The 20845-nt window shown below is 28.2% G+C and overlaps 1 protein-coding gene across 9 annotated transcripts in view; it reads right to left on the bottom strand.

Moving 5' to 3' along the window:
* The window catches only part of LOC111678055 (tight junction protein ZO-2-like), a 77619-nt gene that overhangs the window by 52893 nt on the left and 3881 nt on the right, over nucleotides 1-20845 (bottom strand). Inside the window, exon 1 of one of the 9 annotated variants that reach the window (XM_046948238.1) lies at nucleotides 11752-12331. The exons of the other annotated variants lie outside the window; for them this stretch is intronic. Within the exon in view, the coding sequence (XP_046804194.1) occupies nucleotides 11752-11826 (75 nt within the window). The 5' untranslated portion in view covers nucleotides 11827-12331. Of the gene's footprint in view, nucleotides 1-11751; nucleotides 12332-20845 lie in introns of those variants that run through there. 9 annotated transcript variants of the gene reach the window in all.

The raw sequence follows: 20845 nt of genomic DNA, 5'->3' as shown, positions 1-20845 counted from the left end.
AATTAGAACTGAACTAGAACTGAACTAGAACTGAACTAGAACTGAACTAGAACTGAACTAGAACTGAACAAGAACTGAACTAGAACTGAACTAGAACTGAACTAGAACTGAACTAGAACTGAACTAGAACTGAACTAGAACTGAACTAGAACTGAACATGAACTGAACTAGAACTGAACTAGAACTGAACTGAACTAGAACTGAACTAGAACTGAACTAGAACTGAACTGAACTGGAACTGAACTAGAACTGAACTAGAACTGAACTAGAACTGAAGTAGAACTGAAGTAGAACTGAAGTAGAACTGAACTAGAACTGAAGTAGAACTGAACTAGAACTGAACTAGAACTGAACTAGAACTGAACTAGAACTGAACTAGAACTGAACTAGAACTGAACTAGAACTGAACTAGAACTGAACTAGAACTGAACTAGAACTGAAGTAGAACTGAACTAGAACTGAATTAGAACTGAACTAGAACAGAAGTAGAACTGAACTAGAACTGAATTAGAACTGAACTAGAACTGAACTAGAACTGAACTAGAACTGAACTAGTACTGAACTAGTACTGAACTAGTACTGAACTAGTACTGAACTAGAACTGAACTAGAACTGAACTAGAAGTGCACTAGAACTGAACTAGGACTGAACTAGAACTGAACGAGAACTGATTTAGAACTGAACTAGAACAGAAGTAGAACTGAACTAGAACTGAACTAGAACTGAACTAGAACTGAACTAGAACTGAACTAGAACTGAACTAGAACTGAACTAGCACTAAACTAGAACTGAACTAGAACTGAACTAGAAATGAACTAGAACTGATCTCGAACTGAAGTATAACTGGAATATAACTGAAATAGAACTGAACTATAATTAACCATAACAGATCTAGAATGAACAAGATTTTAGCAAGGATTCATCAAAAAGAGTTGAAATATTTATTATGAAACTTTATATTTGTCTACAATTAAAATATATATATATATAATTTTCTGATTTATTATTTACGCTTTAGTTTACAGTTTTCAAAACAGCTATAAATCTGAATTTACGCATTAAGTTATACACATCTTTACATTAATTTTATTTTAATTTTTAACGTGTGTCTCTATCAAACAATCTATTACACATGGTAGCAAAATGTTTAAACTTATTTTAATGTTTTTTTTTTATAACATTATCTTGCCAATAAAATATCTACCAACATTTAAATACCATTAATCATTTAAATCTTAAGAAAAGAAGACAAAACATTTTAGAAATAATGATGACTGACTGCCATAAGAAGCTATGGTTTTTTATAAAAAAGTAATCTTCATTAATTCTTGCCTTTAATTGTCTTTGAAGATTTCAAATTGAGTATTGAGTTTTGAAATTTTACGAAAATCTTTTCTTGTGGCTGTTTACGTAAAATAACAAAAAAAGGTGTAAATTATAGATAAATCAAGGTTAGATGGTTTAAATGTAAGATTAATTATTGTAATTTTTTTGTTTTATAAAAAAAATATATTGTTAATTACTCTTTAATATTAAAGAACTTTAAAGGTTATGAATTGTTTAATAAGTGAACAAAACATTAGGAGTTTTTTTCGCTCGTATTCATATTCGAAGTTTGGTAATAAAAATTCAATTCTAGTTCAGTTCTAGTTCAATTCTAGTTCAGTTCTAGTTCAGTTCTAGTTCAGTTCTAGTTCAGTTCTAGTTCAGTTCTAGTTCAGTTCTAGTTCAATTCTAGTTCAGTTCTAGTTCAGTTCTAGTTCAGTTCTAGTTCAGTTCTACTTCTGTTCTAGTTCAGTTCTAATTCAGTTCTCGTTCAGTTCTAGTTCAGTTCTAGTTCAGTTCTAGTTCAGTTCTAGTTCAGTTCTAGTTCAGTTCTAGTTCAGTTCTAGTTCAGTTCTAGTTCAGTTCTAGTTCTAGTTCAGTTCTAGTTCAGTTCTAGTTCAGTTCTAGTTCAGTTCTAGTTCAGTTCTAGTTCAGTTCTAGTTCAGTTCTAGTTCAGTTCTAGTTTAGTTCTAGTTCAGTTCTAGTGCACTTCCAGTTCAGTTCTAGTTCAGTACTAGTTCAGTACTAGTTCAGTACTAGTTCAGTACTAGTTCAGTTCTATTTCAGTTATATTCCAGTTATACTTCAGTTCGAGATCAGTTCTAGTTCATTTCTAGTTCAGTTCTAGTTTAGTGCTAGTTCAGTTCTAGTTCAGTTCTAGTTCAGTTCTAGTTCAGTTCTACTTCTGTTCTAGTTCAGTTCTACTTCTGTTCTAGTTCAGTTCTAATTCAGTTCTCGTTCAGTTCTAGTTCAGTTCTAGTTCAGTTCTAGTTCAGTTCTAGTTCAGTTCTAGTTCAGTTCTAGTTCAGTTCTAGTTCAGTTCTAGTTCAGTTCTAGTTCAGTTCTAGTTCAGTTCTAGTTCAGTTCTAGTTCAGTTCTAGTTCAGTTCTAGTTCAGTTCTAGTTCAGTTCTAGTTCAGTTCTAGTTCAGTTCTAGTTCAGTTCTAGTTCAGTTCTAGTGCACTTCTAGTTCAGTTCTAGTTCAGTACTAGTTCAGTACTAGTTCAGTACTAGTTCAGTACTAGTTCAGTACTAGTTCAGTACTAGTTCAGTACTAGTTCAGTACTAGTTCAGTTCTATTTCAGTTATATTCCAGTTATACTTCAGTTCGAGATCAGTTCTAGTTCATTTCTAGTTCAGTTCTAGTTCAGTTCTAGTTTTGTTCAGTTCTAGTTCAGTTCTAGTTTTGTTCAGTTCTAGTTTTGTTCAGTTCTAGTTCAGTTCTAGTTCAGTTCTAGTTCAGTTCTAGTTCAGTTCTAGTTCAGTTCTAGTTCAGTTCTAGTTCAGTTCTAGTTCAGTTCTAGTTCAGTTCAAGGTCAGTTGTAGTTCAGTTCAAGGTCAGTTGTAGTTCAGTTCTAGTTCTAGTTCAGTTCTAGTTCAGTTCTAGTTCAGTTCTAGTTCAGTTCTAGTTCAGTTCTAGTTCAGTTCTAGTTCAGTTTTAGTTTAGTTCTAGTTCAGTTCTAGTTCAATTCTAGTTCAGTTCTAGTTCAGTTCTAGTTCAATTCTAGTTCAGTTCTAGTTCAGTTCTAGTTCAATTCTAGTTCAGTTCTAGTTCAGTTCTAGTTCAGTTCTAGTTCAGTTCAGTTCTAGTTCAGTTCTAGTTCAGTTCTAGTTCAGTTCAGTTCTAGTTCAGTTCTAGTTCAGTTCTAGTTCAGTTCTAGTTCAGTTCTAGTTCAGTTCTAGTTCAGTTCTAGTTCAGTTCTAGTTCAGTTCTAGTTCAGATCTAGTTCAGTTCTAGATCAGTTCTAGTTCAGTTCTAGTTCAGTTCTAGTTCAGTTCTAGTTCAGTTCTAGTTCAGTTCTAGTTCAGTTCTAGTTCAGTTCTAGTTCAGTTCTAGTTCAGTTCTTGTTCAGTTCTAGTTCAGTTCTAGTTCAGTTCTAGTTCAGTTCTATTTCAGTTCTAGTTCAATTCTAGTTCAATTCTAGTTTAGTTCTAGTTCAGTTCTAGTTCAGTTCTAGTTCAGTTCTAGTTTAGTTCAGTTCTAGTTCAGTTCTAGTTTATTTTTAGTTCAGTTCAGTTCGTCGACATCAGTTTCAGATTAACATATTAGATAGATAGAAATTCTGTACTATATATGGTTAACATGATCACTTTAAAAAATTCATATTATGAAATTTATATCTTAATATAAAACTCCCCACATTTACAAATATCATGTTTTTTTTCGCATACACACTCAAACACAGGCCAACTCTTTAAAACTTGGCATGCCGCCAATATACGACAAGATTATATTGAGTTTGAGGCAAAAATAACAAAAGAAGCAAATTACAAATAAAACAAAACAAAAAAACATACAATATCCAAACCAGTTTATCAACTTGTAAAAAAAGAGTTTTTCAATATTTAAGTAGTAGTACATATGACACATACATACATAGATTCTTTTACTAGTATAAAATTCTGAAATACTTTTTCTTTCTTTTTCACTTGAAATGCAGGGACAATGACAAACCAGTCAGTCACGGGGAACATACAAATAAATATATGTATATTGAGTGCCTAATAGAGCTTTAAAATTGAGTGAAATGAGTTAAGGCGAATATTGGGTTTCACTCAGTATGGGGAAAATAAAGACCCTTTTGTAAAATCGTGTGTGTTTTTAGAATTTGAACTAGCATGGGAGAGTAACTGGTTGTTATGGTAAACCAGGTTTATAATTATGTATATACATATGTATGTAGTAATGTTGTCTTAAGCTTCAATAATAAAGGTGATCATGATCAACATCAATGATCATTGTTATTAATATTGATTTCAAAGGTGAGAGTGTAAGAACGTATGAATGAGCATTTGTATGAGATTTTGAAGGGTATTTTGTTGTTCTCACAGCATCATGCATGCTGTGTGTTTTTATTCTTTTTGTTATTATTATTTTTTTTGTTATTGTCTTTTTAATTTTATTTGTAATTTTTTTTAAGAAACCAGTTTTATTTTTCTTGTCTTCTCTACCAAAGGTTTCTTGAGTTTTTTTATTTTAATTCTTTTCTGTAATATTTTTTGTTTGTATTGAAAATATTTATTTGTTTAAAATACAGGGTCGTTCAAAAGGAGATAAAATATTGGACAAAGGCAGACTCGACTTTAACTATTCATACTAAGTATCTCAGCAATTTATGGATATAAATAACAAAATAATTTTAAAATTTATTTAAAAATTTTCTGTACTAACTACTCTTTTTGAAACTCTCTATTTGTAAAGTATTTTTACGTGCAGTACATATTTACTAAAGTTTTTGTATGTTGCTTATTTTTGCACCTATAAAATGCAGTTTTGTGGCTGTGTTGCCTTAAAAAAGAAACAAAAATAAAAACAAAGCTAAAGCCCAACATACGACGATTTCACAAGAAACAGGGTGAAATTCTTAAGGTTTTTTTCCTTGTAGCCAACGAACGCCACACCATTACTTAAGGTCTGACGACTTTATTCCAACATATAATTATAGTAATTTATAAAATTATCTGCAATATATGGAATTTACTTTTTGATTTTGTTCAAAATACCTGATTTAAATGGTTTTGTTTAGAAAAAAAGGAAACTTACCTAGAAAGAGAAAGAAATTAAATGAATAAAGTTAGTAAATGGGTATTACAAAAGATATTTAATTAATAGATTTTATGAAAAATATTTTAATTTACCCTAAAAATATTTTTTTTGGGAAACGATTGGTAGCTTCATAAGTATGTATAATAATTATCAAGGGGTTTCAAACGACTAGACTATATGAATACCAAAATACAGTCTAGACTATAAAATAGACTTTAAATTAGACTATACTCTAAACTATAGACTATCATATACTTTGAGTAGACTATACAATAAGCTATAGCTTAGACATCGGACTAGACTTTACAGCAGACTACAGACTAGACTATAGAATAGACTATAGAGTAGACTATATGTAGACTAGGAGAGAATATAGAGTAGATTTCATAATAAACTATTGACCAAACTATTGGTAGATTAGACTATAGATAAGACTAGACCTTAAACTAGACAATAGACTAGTATAAATATAGACTTCATTGTAGAGTAAACTATTGATCAGACAATAGCCTAAACTGTAGATTAGACTATAGACTAGACTAAAGACTAGACTATAGACTAGACTATAGACTAGACTAAAGACTAGACTATAGACTAGACTATAGACTAGACTATAGACTAGACTATAGACTAGACTATAGACTAGACTATAGACTAGACTATAGACTAGACTATAGACTGACTAGACTATAGACTAGACTATAGGCTGACTAGACTATAGACTAGACTATAGGCTGACTAGACTATAGACTGACTAGACTATAGACTAGACTATAGACTAAACTAGACTACAGATTGGACTAGACTATAGACTGGACTAGACTACAGATTGGACTAGACTATAGACTGGACTAGACAATAGACTAGACTATAGACTAGACTATAGACTGGAGTAGACTATAGACTGGAGTAGACTAAAGACTGGACTAGACTAAAGACTGGACTAGACTAAAGACTGGACTAGACTAAAGACTGGACTATACTAAAGACTAGACTATAGACTGGACTAGACTATACACTGTACTATAGACTAGACTATAGACTAGACTATAGACTATACTATAGACTGGACTAGACTATAGACTAGACTATTGACTAGACTATTGACTAGACTATAGACTATACTATAGATTGGACTAGACTATAGACTAGACTATTGACTATACTATAGACTAGAGTATATACTAGACTTTAAACTTATCTCTTTATCAAACTATGGACTCATTTTATATTCAATCCACTTTTATTTCATAGTCATAACACTGTGCAACGTGTGCTGTCATTTAACGACATTTCAACCACATTTCTTGACTTACTTTTGGTATTTTTTTTTAATTTCTCTTTTTTATATTCAAACATATCTTATTAAAAGATGTTGCAAAAGTAATTTAAATTTCTATTTTAATGTGGTTGCAACAATATTGACAAAAGTCTTTTAATTGTATCTTTGAGGTTTTTCATATGAAAAGCATATGATCAAATGTAACATTAAACCACAATATGTAATAATTAATAATAAACACCCGCCAGTTGAGAGATATCAAAGATCTGTGATAAAACCAATTGCAACCCCACACACATTTAAATTACTGGCTAGTAAAAGTTTTAAATGCCAATATTTTCCAAACAAAAATGTTGTCTATAAAGCTAACTTGAAAATATTTTCTGTTTATAATTATAAATTTCACTTCTTTTACTTTATTATATTTGTAAATACATAAATGTAGTTGTTTTCTTAGGAATTTGATTGACATTTTTGGTAAGAGTTGTAACTAGTTTTCTCATTGATCAAATCTGTAGATTGCATGACCATTTTATGCAACTTTATTTATAAACAAAATAAAATAAATTTCTTTGCCTAATAATTATTACATTAAGTAATTAATAATATCTGTTACTTTCTATTTTATTATTATTATTTTAATTTTTGTAAAATTCAACAGTTGTTGCAACATCTCATATAATTTACGGGAGCTGGTATCTACAGTAAGTACAGTTTGAAGTATAAAAATAGCACGCAAATGATATTAAGAAAAATTTTATAGCAGTTATAACTTCTACTTCAAACAATTACAAAACTGTTAAGAAAACTTGATTACTTTCAAGACTAACAAAATCAAACATATTACTTTTAGACTATTACTAAAGTGTAAGGTAACCACCAGTTAAATAGTGCTATTTTTTCATTCACAACTATTTTCCTTTATAAAAATTAAATTTACCATGAAAATGTATATTTATATTAAGAAAACCATCTTGTTCGTTTTGTTTATTTTAAAGTTTATGGTCATTTTAAGTTAATATATTTTCATTACTATTTGATTAAATATGCATGTCATGATATTTTACGATGACAACGTTGCTGTTTGTTTTTTTCTTCAAAGATGTTGATGATCATGGCAGTATAACGCCGCTCCCTATGGCTCTCGTTGCTTTTTATAAAAATAGAAATTTGCGTTCATTATCAACAAGTTTTGAAAAAACATTTTCATTTTATTACTTATTTATTTATGGTCATTTCAATAGGTTTGTTTTTCAGTTTTATTTGCTTGTAATTTAATTTTTCATATTGTAAAATTTCACTAGTATTAATTATGGGTATTTTGGAAAATTAGTACTTGGAAATTTTTTAGTTGATAATTAAATTACAAAATGTTTAGGTTCAATTGAGTTTGAAAAATTTTATTTATCGGCCAAATACGTATTGAATGCAATTGCTAAATTGAGAAAGTGTCATTATTTGTTATGAAGAGGATTGGAAAGTACAATGTTGTTTTGATAAAAATAAAATTATATAGTGTGTAGATTAGTTTTTAGTCTAATCTATAGTCTGGAATATAGTCTGGTCTATAGTATAGTCTATAGTCTAGTCTAAAATCTAGTCTATAGTTTAGTCTATAGTCTAGTTTATAATTTAGTCTATAGTCTAGTTTATAATTTAGTCTATAGTCTAGTCTATAGTCTAGTCTATAGTCGAGCCTATAGTCTAGTCTATAGTCTAGTCTATAGTCTAGTCTATAGTCTAGTCTATAGTCTAGTCTATAGTCTAGTCTATAGTCTAGTCTATAGTCTAGTCTATAGTCTAGTCTATAGTCTAGTCTATAGTCTAGTCTATAGTTTAGTCTATAGTCTAGTCTATAGTCTAGTCTATAGTCTAGTCTATAGTCTAGTCTATAGTTTAGTCTAAAGTCTACTCTATAGTCTAGTCTATAGTCTAGTCTGTAATCTAGTATATAGTCTGGTCTATAGTATATAGTCTGGTCTATAGTCTATAGTCTTGTCTATATTCTAATCTACAGTCTAGTCTATAATCTAGCATATAGTCTAGTCTATAGTCTAGTATATAGTCTAGTCTATAGACTATTCTATAGTCTAGTCTAGTATATATTCTTGTCTAGTCTATAGTATAGCCTATAGTATAGTCTATAGTATAGTCTATAGTATAGTCTATAGTATAGTCTATAGTATAGTCTATAGTATAGTCTATAGTATAGTGTATAGTATAGTCCATAGCATAATCTATAGTATAATCTATAGTTTAATCTATAGTATAGTCCATAGTCTAATCTATAATCTAGTCTACAGCCAAGTCTATGGTCTAATCTATAGTGTAGTATATAGTCTAGTCCATAGTCTAATCCATAGTCTAGTCTACAGTCTTGTCTATAGTCTAGTCTATAGTCTAGTATATAGTCTAGTCTATAGTCTAGTCTATAGTCTACTCTATAGTCCAGTCTAGACTATAGTCTAGTCTAGACTATAGTCTAGTCTAGTCTTAAGTCTAGTCTAAAGTTTAGTCTATAGTTTAGTCTATAGTTTAATCTATAGTTTAGTCTACAGTCTAGTTAATAGTCTAGTCTATGGTCTTGTCTATAATTTAGTCTATAGTCTAGTCTGTAGTCTAGTTTATAGTCTAGTCTATACTCTAGTCTATAGTCTAGTCTGTAGTCTAGTCTATAGTCTAATCTAGTATTAAAGTATTAGTACTGACTAAAGTTTAGAGTTCATTAAAATTTTATTAAATAAAAATATATCGTTTTCCTTCTCAAATTTCCCACCTTAAATATCACTCAGTGTTATTGGAATTTCCATTTGAAAAAACATGAAATTTAATCTCTAACTAACAATCTTTTAGTAAAACTATACATTTTTTATTGAAAACTTGATCAAACATTTTGTTATAGTTTTTCCAGTTTTTTTTGTTTTGATTTTCAATTTGTTTATTTTACTTAAGGCATTCACTTTTTTTTTGGAAACTGGACAATTTTGATTTTATGTAAAACATAAAATCAGTTGCATTCAATCAAAAAATCAATCATGCGGCAAAATCATAGTCATAGTGTGTCTTTTCATCTAACTACTATTGACTATGAATTGATGCTATTGTAGTTCACTTAAGTATGACTAAAATAACAATATAATTATTTGAAACTCTGATTTGTATTCATTCATTTAGTATATTTTATTATTGAGCTATTAAGCTTTTTGTATAGTTTTAACAATGGCGTAATGTAAATAGATCTGTATTGATATAGAAACTAAAAGTATTTTGTATTGAAAGTAAAAGTTTATGGTATTTTAAGATTTTAGTTGTTGTAAAATATTTATGATTCAATTATTTGGTATTTAGCTATTTAAATTGCAATCAAATTGAGACAAATATATTTTAACTCCGTTATTTAATGTATATTTAAAAGGTTTGATTTAAATTCGCTCTAGGGAAGGTAAATCTATTGCTCTTTTTGCTAAAGGTGTTGTTATCACTTTAGTGTTACTAAGTAATCTATAGGGTAATCTATATTCAAGATCGATGAGAACCAAATGTCTATAGTGAAATCGTAAATAAGATTTATACTTTAAATATACAAATATGTTCATTTTATGTAAATCTTTATATTAACCACGTTTTTTTTTAATTTATTTAATTTGTAAATTTAATCTTATTGTAAGGTTAAAACTAGTTTAGGCTCATTAAATTTAAAACAAAACTTTATATGCTATTTAATTTGAATAATAATAATACAAACTAATTTTAGTTATTGTTTAGTATTTAAAATGGTTTTAAAATATATTAAGATTAAATCAATATTTTTTTATTTATTAATTCCTTTTTTACACGTGTTTTAACGGGGTATATAAAACAAAATAAATAACATCAATATAAGCTAATTTTAGTTACGGCGAATTCAATTCAATAATAAAACAAGTAAGAGTTATATAAATATTTGACAGTGCGATCATAAGAAGTTTTAAGAACAGCTTTTGAGAAAAAACATAAAAGATGTTTAATATTTAAACATAAATTATATGCGGCGAATTCAGTTTTTATATTTTTTAGTACAAATACAAAGTATTTTATGAATATAAAGACATATTTTGCTTAATATTGTTTCTCTAAGAAAGAATTTTATTGACGGCGAATTGAAACTTTAACAAAATTGTTAAAATTTCATCATTTTCCATTTGAAGAAGCGAAAACTAAAATCAAAATATATTTTTTAAAGAAAATTTAAATGCGGCGAATTGGTATTTTTCCATAAAATAGTTATTTGCGGCGAATTTTAAATCTTAGCAAAAAAGTTTTAGTAAAATGAATAGTGTAAAATCAAGTTAAGGAAAATCGTCACTAAATATTGCTTCAAAAAAAGACTTTAAATCACGGCGAATTTAAATTTTAATTTTTTTTTGTTTTTAAATTTCATTGTGAATTTTAGCAATTTAAAATTTTTAGGACTTTATAAAGACTATAGAAGCAAATTGAAGTAAATCGTTACTTCAAAGCTAAATACAAAAAAAATGTTTACGGCGAATTAAAAATTTGTGTCTTTATAGCAAAGTTATAAACTTTTCTTTGTAAAAAACATAATTTCTTAAAGATGGTTCAATTTTTTCAATATAAGTTTTGCGGCGAATTAACAGTTTTAAAAATTTCAACAATTTTAAAGTCTAAGTTTGAAAGTTTTATTTTAAAAAAATATGTTTTAAATAAATTTAAAGTTAAGGCGAATTAGAATTTCAATATATATAGAGAAAAATTTTAAGGCGAATTGAAAATTTATCTTATATTAATAAATTTATAGCAAATTTATGAAAATATTATGAAAATACAATAAATGTTGTGTAGAAAAGGTAATTTTTATATGCGGCGAATTCATATTTCATATTATTTAGAGTCATAATAATAAGCTTTTGTAATATAACGTTATTTTGTTGTCAAATATTGAGTTTAAGACTTTTTATCAAATCGATTTTGAATTTTGTTATTTAAAAGAAAAATTAATTTTATTTTTTTGCGGCGATGTATGTTTTTTTTAGAATATTTTTTAAAACATACAATTTTAAAGGCGAATTTTGTTTTTATATAGTTAAATGTTGTTTAAAGTAGAAAATGTGTATTTTTAAGTCGAATTGCAGTATTATTAATATTTTAATAGGCGGCGAATTAGTTTTTTCTTATATAAACATATTTATTGCTATAATGTTTTATTAACAAATATTTATGAGTTTTTAGAAAAATCAATTTGCCGTTAAAATAATTTTTTTCTTTATTTCAAGTTATTATTGCAAAATGTATTTCAAAATTTTCAAAATAAGGTGCGGCGAAGTAAATTTTTTATAGTTTTTAATGTTGTTTTTAAAGTTGTTGTTGTGAAAATTTACCTGTTGTGAGTCATGACGATAATGATTATTTGGCAAAACAAGCTGATTTCCTGAGGCTGGACCAACTATATCCATTTTATGAGGGAGTTATAATAAAAATAAAATTTTGTTTTTGTTTAAACAAAATAAATCCTTTTGAAGATAATGTTGATAATTGATGATCAATAACGATGATAGTGAGAGAGTGTGAGAGAGAGAAGAGTAGTGGAGGAGGAGAGAAATATTATCCATAAACAATGTTGCAACAATTGGTTGACATGATGCAACCCGTAGTAGCACTAACGAAAAGAAAATTTAAGCAATTTAACACAAACACAGACACACACACACATACACCAATACGTTTAAGGCATTTAGCCAGGACCCGGTTTTTCTTATACACACAGCAACAAAAATGATGATGGTTGCTTGTTTTTTGTTGTTTTAAGGTGAGGAGATCGAGTTTAATGAAACGATCAACAGGTTTTCAGAAAATTTTAAAACAGGTATAATTTTTTTTTGGAATTTCAGATTATGTTGGAGATTTTTTATGAACAAAAAAACTAGATGTTACACAAAGTTAAAGATTTTTTAAAATTTATAATTTTGTTTATTTTAATAATTTAAAAAAAAATACGGCACTTGTTTTATTATAATTTTGTTTAAATTTATGTTGTTTATAATTAAAAATTATCACAATTTAATTTTTTTAAGATTTAAAAGATTTTGTTTAAATGAATTATTTACTATTTTTTATTTTTTTGTTTTGTTTAGAATTTTTAATTTTATGACTGTTAGACATGCTGCTGTTTACTCTATGTACGTATAATGATGATTATGATGAATTTATGAACTTATTAACATTTTCTTGCCATTATAATTTTTGTTACTATTTTACACTATAATTTATCATAATTAAGAAAAAAAGTTTAAAAAAAGGCACACGCGAGTATTTTAAAACGATTTTTTTTTCAAATTCTTAACCCAATATTTTTTTTTGGAAATGATTAAGTATAGATTAGAGCATTTGGTGTTTTAATAAAAGTACAGACTCCAGTGGTCTCTAAAACATTTTATATGTTGTGGTTAAAGTTGCTATTGTTGTTGTTGTAGCTACAGGTAAACTCTTAAACATTTGCAATTAGTCCGTAAATCTTGTCCACTCGCCACGAAATCTCTTATGCTTTTGAAATATGGACGCGCATACAGATAGTTAGAGATTTTGTATTTTGAGTCAGAGTCAGATTTTTAGCCAATAACCAAACCATAAAGCAGCCAAACTAAACGCACAGACAGACAGATAGTATAAACAGACAGCCATTCAGCCAGCCAAACATTAAAAGCAAAACAAAAACATTGAAAAAACACACTCAAAACACCTCAACAACATAAAAGAGCAAAGTCTACACTTGAAATTTTTTTAAAAGTCTACATAATATTCTCCCCACTACCTATGAACAACAAACAATAACCCAAAAACAGGTAAGCAAAACATACATTAATAAACAAAACTTATAAATACTCTCACACGCAAGGTATACCTTAACAATTCCAAAGCCAAAAGCAACCAACAACCAACCAACCAACCTACAAACCCTGTACACATGAGTAAATATCAACATTTTTCGCCTTAATGCACACACTCACTCATACAACCAACAAAAACTATAATCATCAGAGGCAAAGAGTTTAACAAAAAATGTTGACAAACTACTTTGCTAACAACAAGACAACCGCTTAAAGGAAGGCTTAGCAACATACAACAACACAACATTGCAGCTCTCATTTTTTTCAAGCAACAATATTCACTAAACATTAACAACACTTTGATTACTCTCTTTATATTTCGCCTAGTTTTAGTTTCAGCTTTATGCTACAAAACTACAAAATTTTTTTCGCCATTTCATAGTTGCAAAAATGTGAAATCTTGAAATTTTCTGTGCGAACAAAATTTACTGTCCTGTTCCTACGACTTATAAGAGAGATTCATAAATTCATCTTTACTAGATTAGATAGGAATGATAGCCACTAAAACAAGTTGAAGTGGCTCACGTGGATCCGTCTTATTTCGGTGCCGTAGTGATGTCCTTGTGGTCATAGATTATAGACATAGACATTCCAGATTTAAACCATCCGGTTTGGTTGACGAAATTTTAGGATTTCTTTAAATTTATATCCGGGATAAATTTAATGAAATCCTAAAAATCGTCCAAACAAGAAAGAACAGCAGATCCAAAAAAAGTTCAATGTTTCCATTAAATGTCGGATATTAACAGAGGTATAGTTTCTTGCTCCTCCTCATTGTGACAACTTCTGCAGTTGTCATTGTACCGGGGACCGAGACCCATTCTTCTGTCATGATTGCCAATAACAGAGTGCCCCATTATTACCGATAGCAGCGTTCTAATTTGCTCACTATGAAAGCTTAACAGTGAGCTAGACTTAGGAGCATCATATAGAGGCCACTAAATCATCTGATCTGAGCCATTTCCTTGCAGTTAGTAAGGGAAATACCAGTGAATGCGTCGATTTCATTCTCCTCTCCCATCGCACCGTTTCTGTCAAGTTCGCCAGCAATACAGTTTCCCAGACAATTACTGTGTGCAGGAACCCATATTAGTGTTATCCTAGAATGTGTCGCTATCTCATTAAGAGATACCCCGCATTCTTCTGTTAACCTAGATGTCGTTAAGACACCCGTTAGGTTTTTGATCACAGCTTTGTTGTCTGTATATATACGTATATCCCCGATATTTGAGAATACCTTAGCCAATTTAAAAATCGTAGAAGATACCTCTGACTGTAGAATGCTACAGTGGTTAGGTAGTCTGAAGAAAGATTTCATTCCAAATCTTTCAATGTAAAAGCCACCCTACCGCTCCTTTTGGAGCCAACTGTGTAAACATCTGTTACATCAATGGATGAGTGGGTCTCTGTTACTGAGTTCCTCTCGGGAACTATCGTCGAAATATGTTCAAGAAGTTATGTTATTCCAGATATTACAACCCTCAGGGACCCGGAAAATTTTAAGAAATTAGAAATTAGACTAAGAAAACTGAGTTTCTGAAAAATAAAGATGATATATAGACATGAATCATGACATGATCTTGCCTAGTGTTATGAACCTCGAGTTCGAGTTTAACTTAATTGAGTCCGTGAAAGTCACAGCCAAAGCCTCTTAGGTTCCGATTAATCTGCCGATCATACGTTGACATCGTTCACCTCTTTAGAGAAAATTCTCAGGCCATAAACCAAAGGGTACAAATTATATCTTAGTTTTATCTTATTGGAGTTCTGATTTAAAAAGTTCTATCGAATTCTATAAAATTTTTCCTTGTTGTAGGAACTTGACGATCAGAGCTCCTAAGCATTACGACTGATGTGCTCAATATAGGTATTGGAATATGGAGACCAAGATTATCGTAGAAAATACCTGTAATAGTATGATAATCTAGCCGAAGAATTCCTCCTAAAGATCTTCAAATGACAAATTATGAAAGAAATTGTTTCAAAATTGATCATGATCAAAAGTAAGGAAATATATCTTTGACAAGATCATTTTAAGAATCACATCAAACCAGAACAAGCGATGCTAGATTAAATCCCCAAATTCCTCCTATCTACTATTGTCATCATTCACATCAAATCAACTCGTTTAATTCATTCTCTTTGGATTTATGACGTATGCAAGACCGAAGAATTTCTCCTAAAAATTTTATGAATTGATCATGATCAAAAGTAAGGAAATATATCAAAGATCATTTAAAGAATTACATTAAATCAGAACAAGCGATGCTAGATTAATGCAGAAACCATTCTTTTAAACTCCAAATTCCTATAACTTAAACATTTCTCTACCATTGCTACCATTCTCAACAACTCGTTCACCTCATTCTCTTTGTATTTATTACGTATGCAAGATCAGAAGCTTGGAATTGTTCGCAAGTATCCGAAACAATCTGCAAATCGGCTGATATTTCATTGGTTTTGCTGAAAAAAACGAAATAAACACGACATCACGAAAGCTATTGATAAGTTTCGTTCTTTTGTTTTTTTTTTTTTTTTTTTTTTCAAATTTTTGTCTTTGTATTGTATTTATAAACGATTAAATTATTATATCTTCTTATTAAGGAATTTCAATCGTATAAGGAATTGTATTTGATAAGATCGATTTAAAGTATTAAGAATATGACGAATGGCTTTATAACAAAAGATTGATATTTGATGGCAAATGAATACTAATTGAAGAAACATGAGAAATGAGAGAGAAAAAAGATCTTATTATTGTTTTCTAAAGAAGGGAGTACGTTGTGTTACGATAACTTAATTCTAAGAAAATATTAATATGTTTCGTACTCGTATCTTTACTAGAAGGTAATTGATCAGACAAAATTTCATTTTTAAATATAATTATTATAAATTAAAAACAAAAACTTAAACTTAAACCCAACCTTAAAATATGTCGTGTTTCTGAATCAAAACTCAATGAACTTGTCATCAGGTATTATGGTGGATTGGGTGTTAGTTTGCCAAACAAAATTTTAATAGACTTAACTAACTGCAAAATTCTTAAACTTCCATCAATGAACATGCAAATATTTCAAATATTTAAATACATCAATTTTCAAAACACACCCCAATTCATATGAAGTCACAAATTAATTACACTGAGAGAAAAGCAAGTGGTATTTTAGGAAAAAAAAAAACTAAAATATCAATAAATCGTTTAAAAATAAAAAAATGTTATTAAAAATTCATTAGATTCTTTCAAGGAACAGGTTTTGAAAAAAGTGAAACTTGGTTTTAATGAAATTTTAGTTTTAATGGCAAATATCGTTGAAACTTGACTTTAGAGCAAATCATCCGGTGAAACTTGGTTTTAGTGAAAATTTTAAGCGAAACTTGATTGTAATTAAAATGAGACACTGAACATTTTCATTCAAACTTGGTTTTAATGAAATTCAAAATTCTCTTCCAAGGAACAGATTTCGATTAAACTTGTTTTTAATGAAAAATCAATGAGACTAGTTTCAAATTAAAATTTTCGATGAATATTGTTTTTAAAATACAATTTCTGGAAAAAAATTATTTTCATGAACATTTCTCTTAAATCTTGGTTTCAATGAAAATTTCCCAATGAATTTTCTTTTTATATAGATTTTTGGTAAAACTTGTTTTTAATGAAATTGTTCTATAAAACTGAGTTTTAATGAAAAATTTCACTATACCTTAGTTTTGATGAAAATTTCCCAAAATATGAACATTATTTGAGAAACTTGGTTTTAAAGAAATATTTAAACAAACTTAAATCTAATTCAGATTTTCTGTAATTTTTTTAAGAATATTTTTAAAATCTTGACTTTAATGGACAATTTTTGGTAAAAAAAAAAACAAAATATTTAAATGAACATTTATGTTTAAACTTGGTTTCAATGAAACTGAGTTTTAATGAACAATTTCAATATAACGTGGTTTTAATGAAAATTTCCAAAGAATTTTGATTGTAATACTTATATCGTGAACATTATTTGTGAAGCTTGATTTTTAAGAAATTTTCAATAAATTTCAGTTTTAATGAAAATTTCTAAACAATCTTGTAAAAAGTTAGATTTAATGAAAACTTGTTTGTAAAACTTGGTTTTAATGAAAATATACAATGAATTTTTTTAAGAAATTGAATTGAATTTTACATAGTTTTAATGAAATTGAAATATGAAACTTGATATGAATATTTTTCTATGAAACTTGCTTTTAATGAACATCATTTAATTAAGACAAAATTTCGCTGACATTTGGTTGTAATGAATTTATTTTGAGAAACTCGGTTTTAATGAATATTTTTAAATTTAAATGGTTTTAAGGAAATTTTCTGTGAAACTTGATTTTATTGAAAAACGTAGATTTTTCGTAAAACTTGGTTTTAATGAAAACTTTTAATGAGTTTTCATATCAAAAGACATTTTCTTAAAAAACAATGTCGCAATGAAACATGGTTTTAATGAAAATTTTCCGTGATAATTCTAATTTAGGAATATTTTTATATGAAACTTGGTTTTAATGAACATCATTTAATTAATGTAAATTTTCGCTGACACTTAGTTGTAATGAATTTATTTTCAGAAAATCGGTTTAAATGAATATTTTTTTTGTGAAATTTGTTGTTAATGAACATCAGTTAATTAAGGCATATTTTCGCTGACACTTGGTTGTAATGAATTTATTTTGAGAAATATTTTTTTTGAAATTTGGTTTTAATAAATTTTTATTTTGAAACTTGGTTTTAATGAAAATTTATTTTGAAATTTGTTTTAATGAAAATTTATTTTGAAACTTGGTTTTAATTAATATTTATTTTGAAACTTGGTTTTAATGAATATTTATTTTGAAACTTGGTTTTAATGAATATTTATTTAAAAACATCTTTTTAATAAAAAATTTAAAATAAACATGATTTTATTGAAAATGTTAAATCAAACTTGTTTAAAATAAAAAAGGTTCGCTAAAATTTAGTTCCCAAAAGAAATTTTTGCAATTGAAATTTTGTTTTTGTGAACATTTTAAACTTGGTTTTAGTGGCAAAATGTTGATTGAATGAATGCTTGTGGTTTTAGTTCAAATTTTCAAAGAAACTTGTTAATGTATAAGATTTTCAAAGAAACTTGTTAATGTATAAGATTTTATTGAACTGATCAGCTGAAATACATGGAACAGTAAGTAATTCTTTAGCCCCTATTGTTACCAAAGTAATTCCTTGAACCTGTAAATAATGTCTTCTTAAAGTGTTTGTAAATTTCTTTTTATTTAATTGCAAACTATTAGCCATAGATTACTCGTTAAAATAAACAATGTTTTGTGATACCAGATGACTCAACCAATTGCCTTTACATCAGTTACAATTAAAATCCATTTAAATCACCCAAACCACAACTGAACAAAAGTTGATATAAAAAATTGCTCAACAATTTGTGTCTTTGTTAAATTCTATTGTCTTGTAAAGTTAAATATTTTGCGCTAAATTTACCTGCATTTTCTTTTCTTTGGGAGGGAAGTCATTTTGAATCTTTATTTCGAAACCAGTTTCTAGAATTTGTTAAATAAAGTTTAAGAAACTGTTTTTTTTTTCGAAAGGTTTCGTTTAAGTGCCATTGAAATAAGGGAACAGGAAATGTTTTACAAGAAAAAAATGGCAGAGTAAATCAGTTAACATTTATTTTGGACAAAATTAGAGAAATAAGGCGAATTCAAAGTACTCTATAGGAAACAAAAACATTATTTACAATTCAAAAGCAAAACGTTTAAAATACTTCTTATCTTTTGTATCGTTAAAGTTTGGAGCAACTCTGACACAGGGTCTTTGAAATCATCAGACATTAACTTATTACCAAGACCTTTGAACTATCTGCTGTTCAAAGGTCTTATACAATGAAAAACTTAATTGAAGCTCTTTTCTAGCTGAAGTACATATTCCAAAACACTAAAAGCTTTTCAGACATTTCCTACAAATATTTGTATAACCTCAACTACTGTTTAGCAAAAATTCATTTATCATGCTATAAAAAACAAACTGACAGACAGACAGACGGACAGACTGACGGATAGACAGACATTCTGCCAGATACACTTTTAACATTTGCAAATGCATTTAAAGCATTTTTAAGGTAGCAAGACTATTATAATAAAAAGCCTTTTACTACTAATGTTAAGAAATTAACAACAGCAAAAAAAATAAATCTGGTGGATTTTCCAAAAGAAAGTGTTTCACAAAAATTGTTTTGGTTTACAAAACTTTTGGATCTTTTGGTTGTAAGTTGTCTGTATTTTAATACAAGTCACGTGCTTAAATCGTATTAAAATTGTATGCGGTTTTGTCTTGTTTTATTGTAGTTATGTACGATTAAGAGGAGTGTTTGAGTATATAGTATTTTTAAAGCGAGTAACAAAATTTACATTGTAAATTCTATTCAGGTAATATTTTTTTCTTTGCATTTTTTTCTTCTTTGTTTGGCAAGAAAAATTGTGTACAAAAAAACAAAACTGCAAAAAGGTTGAGAGTATATATTTTAGAAAGGTGGGGTTATCACAGTTTAATAAACTAGACTTTCAATGAAACTTGGTTTTAATGAAAATTTCCAGTGATACCTGATTTTCATAAACATTTTCTGTAAAACTTGGTTTTAATTAAAAAAATGTTGATAAAACTTGATTTAAATATTAATTAACTATATTTTCCATGAAACTTGGTTTTAATGAAAATTTCCAGTGAAACCTGATTTTCATAAACATTAAAACTTGGTTTTAATTAAAAAATGTTGATAAAACTAGGTTTAATTAAAAAATTTTAGCAAAACTTGGTTTTAATAGAAAATTGTGGAAGAAACTTGGTTTTAATGAAAATTATCATTGTTACCTGATTTTTATAAACATTTTTAATATAACTATGCTTTAATAGGAAATTGACGATGGAAATTGGTTCTATTGAAAATTATCTTCAAAACTTGGTTTTAATGAACATTTCATTTACAAATTTTTTCTGTAAAACTTGGTTTTTATGAAAATGATATGTAAAACTTGGTTTTAATGAAAATTTTTTGGACTAAGTAAAAGTAAATATACATATTTTTAAAAATCTTCAGTGAATTTTATAAAACATACCAATGGGAAAAATTCTAGTTCAGTTCTAGTTCAGTTCTAGTTCAGTTCTAGTTCAGTTCTAGTTCAGTTCTAGTTCAGTTCTAGTTCAGTTCTAGTTCAGTTCTAGTTCAGTTCTAGTTCAGTTCTAGTTCAGTTCTAGTTCAGTTCTAGTTCAGTTCTAGTTCAGTTCTTGTTCAGTTCTATTCAGTTCTACTTCTGTTCTAGTTCAGTTCTAGTTCTAGTTCAGTTCTAGTTCAGTTCTAGTTCAGTTCTAGTTCAATTCTAGTTCAGTTCTAGTTCATTTCTAGTTCAGTTCTAGTTCAGTTCTATTTCAGTTCTAGTTCAGTTCTAGTTCAGTTCTAGTTCAGTTCTAGTTTAGTTCAGTTCTAGTTCTAGTTCAGTTCTAGTTCAGTTCTAGTTCAGTTCTAGTTCAGTTCTTGTTCAGTTCTAGTTCAGTTCTAGTTCAGTTCTAGTTCAGTTCTAG

The sequence above is a fragment of the Lucilia cuprina genome, chromosome 4, assembly GCF_022045245.1.
Source record: "Lucilia cuprina isolate Lc7/37 chromosome 4, ASM2204524v1, whole genome shotgun sequence".
Taxonomy (NCBI): Eukaryota; Metazoa; Arthropoda; class Insecta; order Diptera; family Calliphoridae; genus Lucilia; species Lucilia cuprina.
This window is presented reverse-complemented; position numbering and strand designations above follow the sequence as displayed.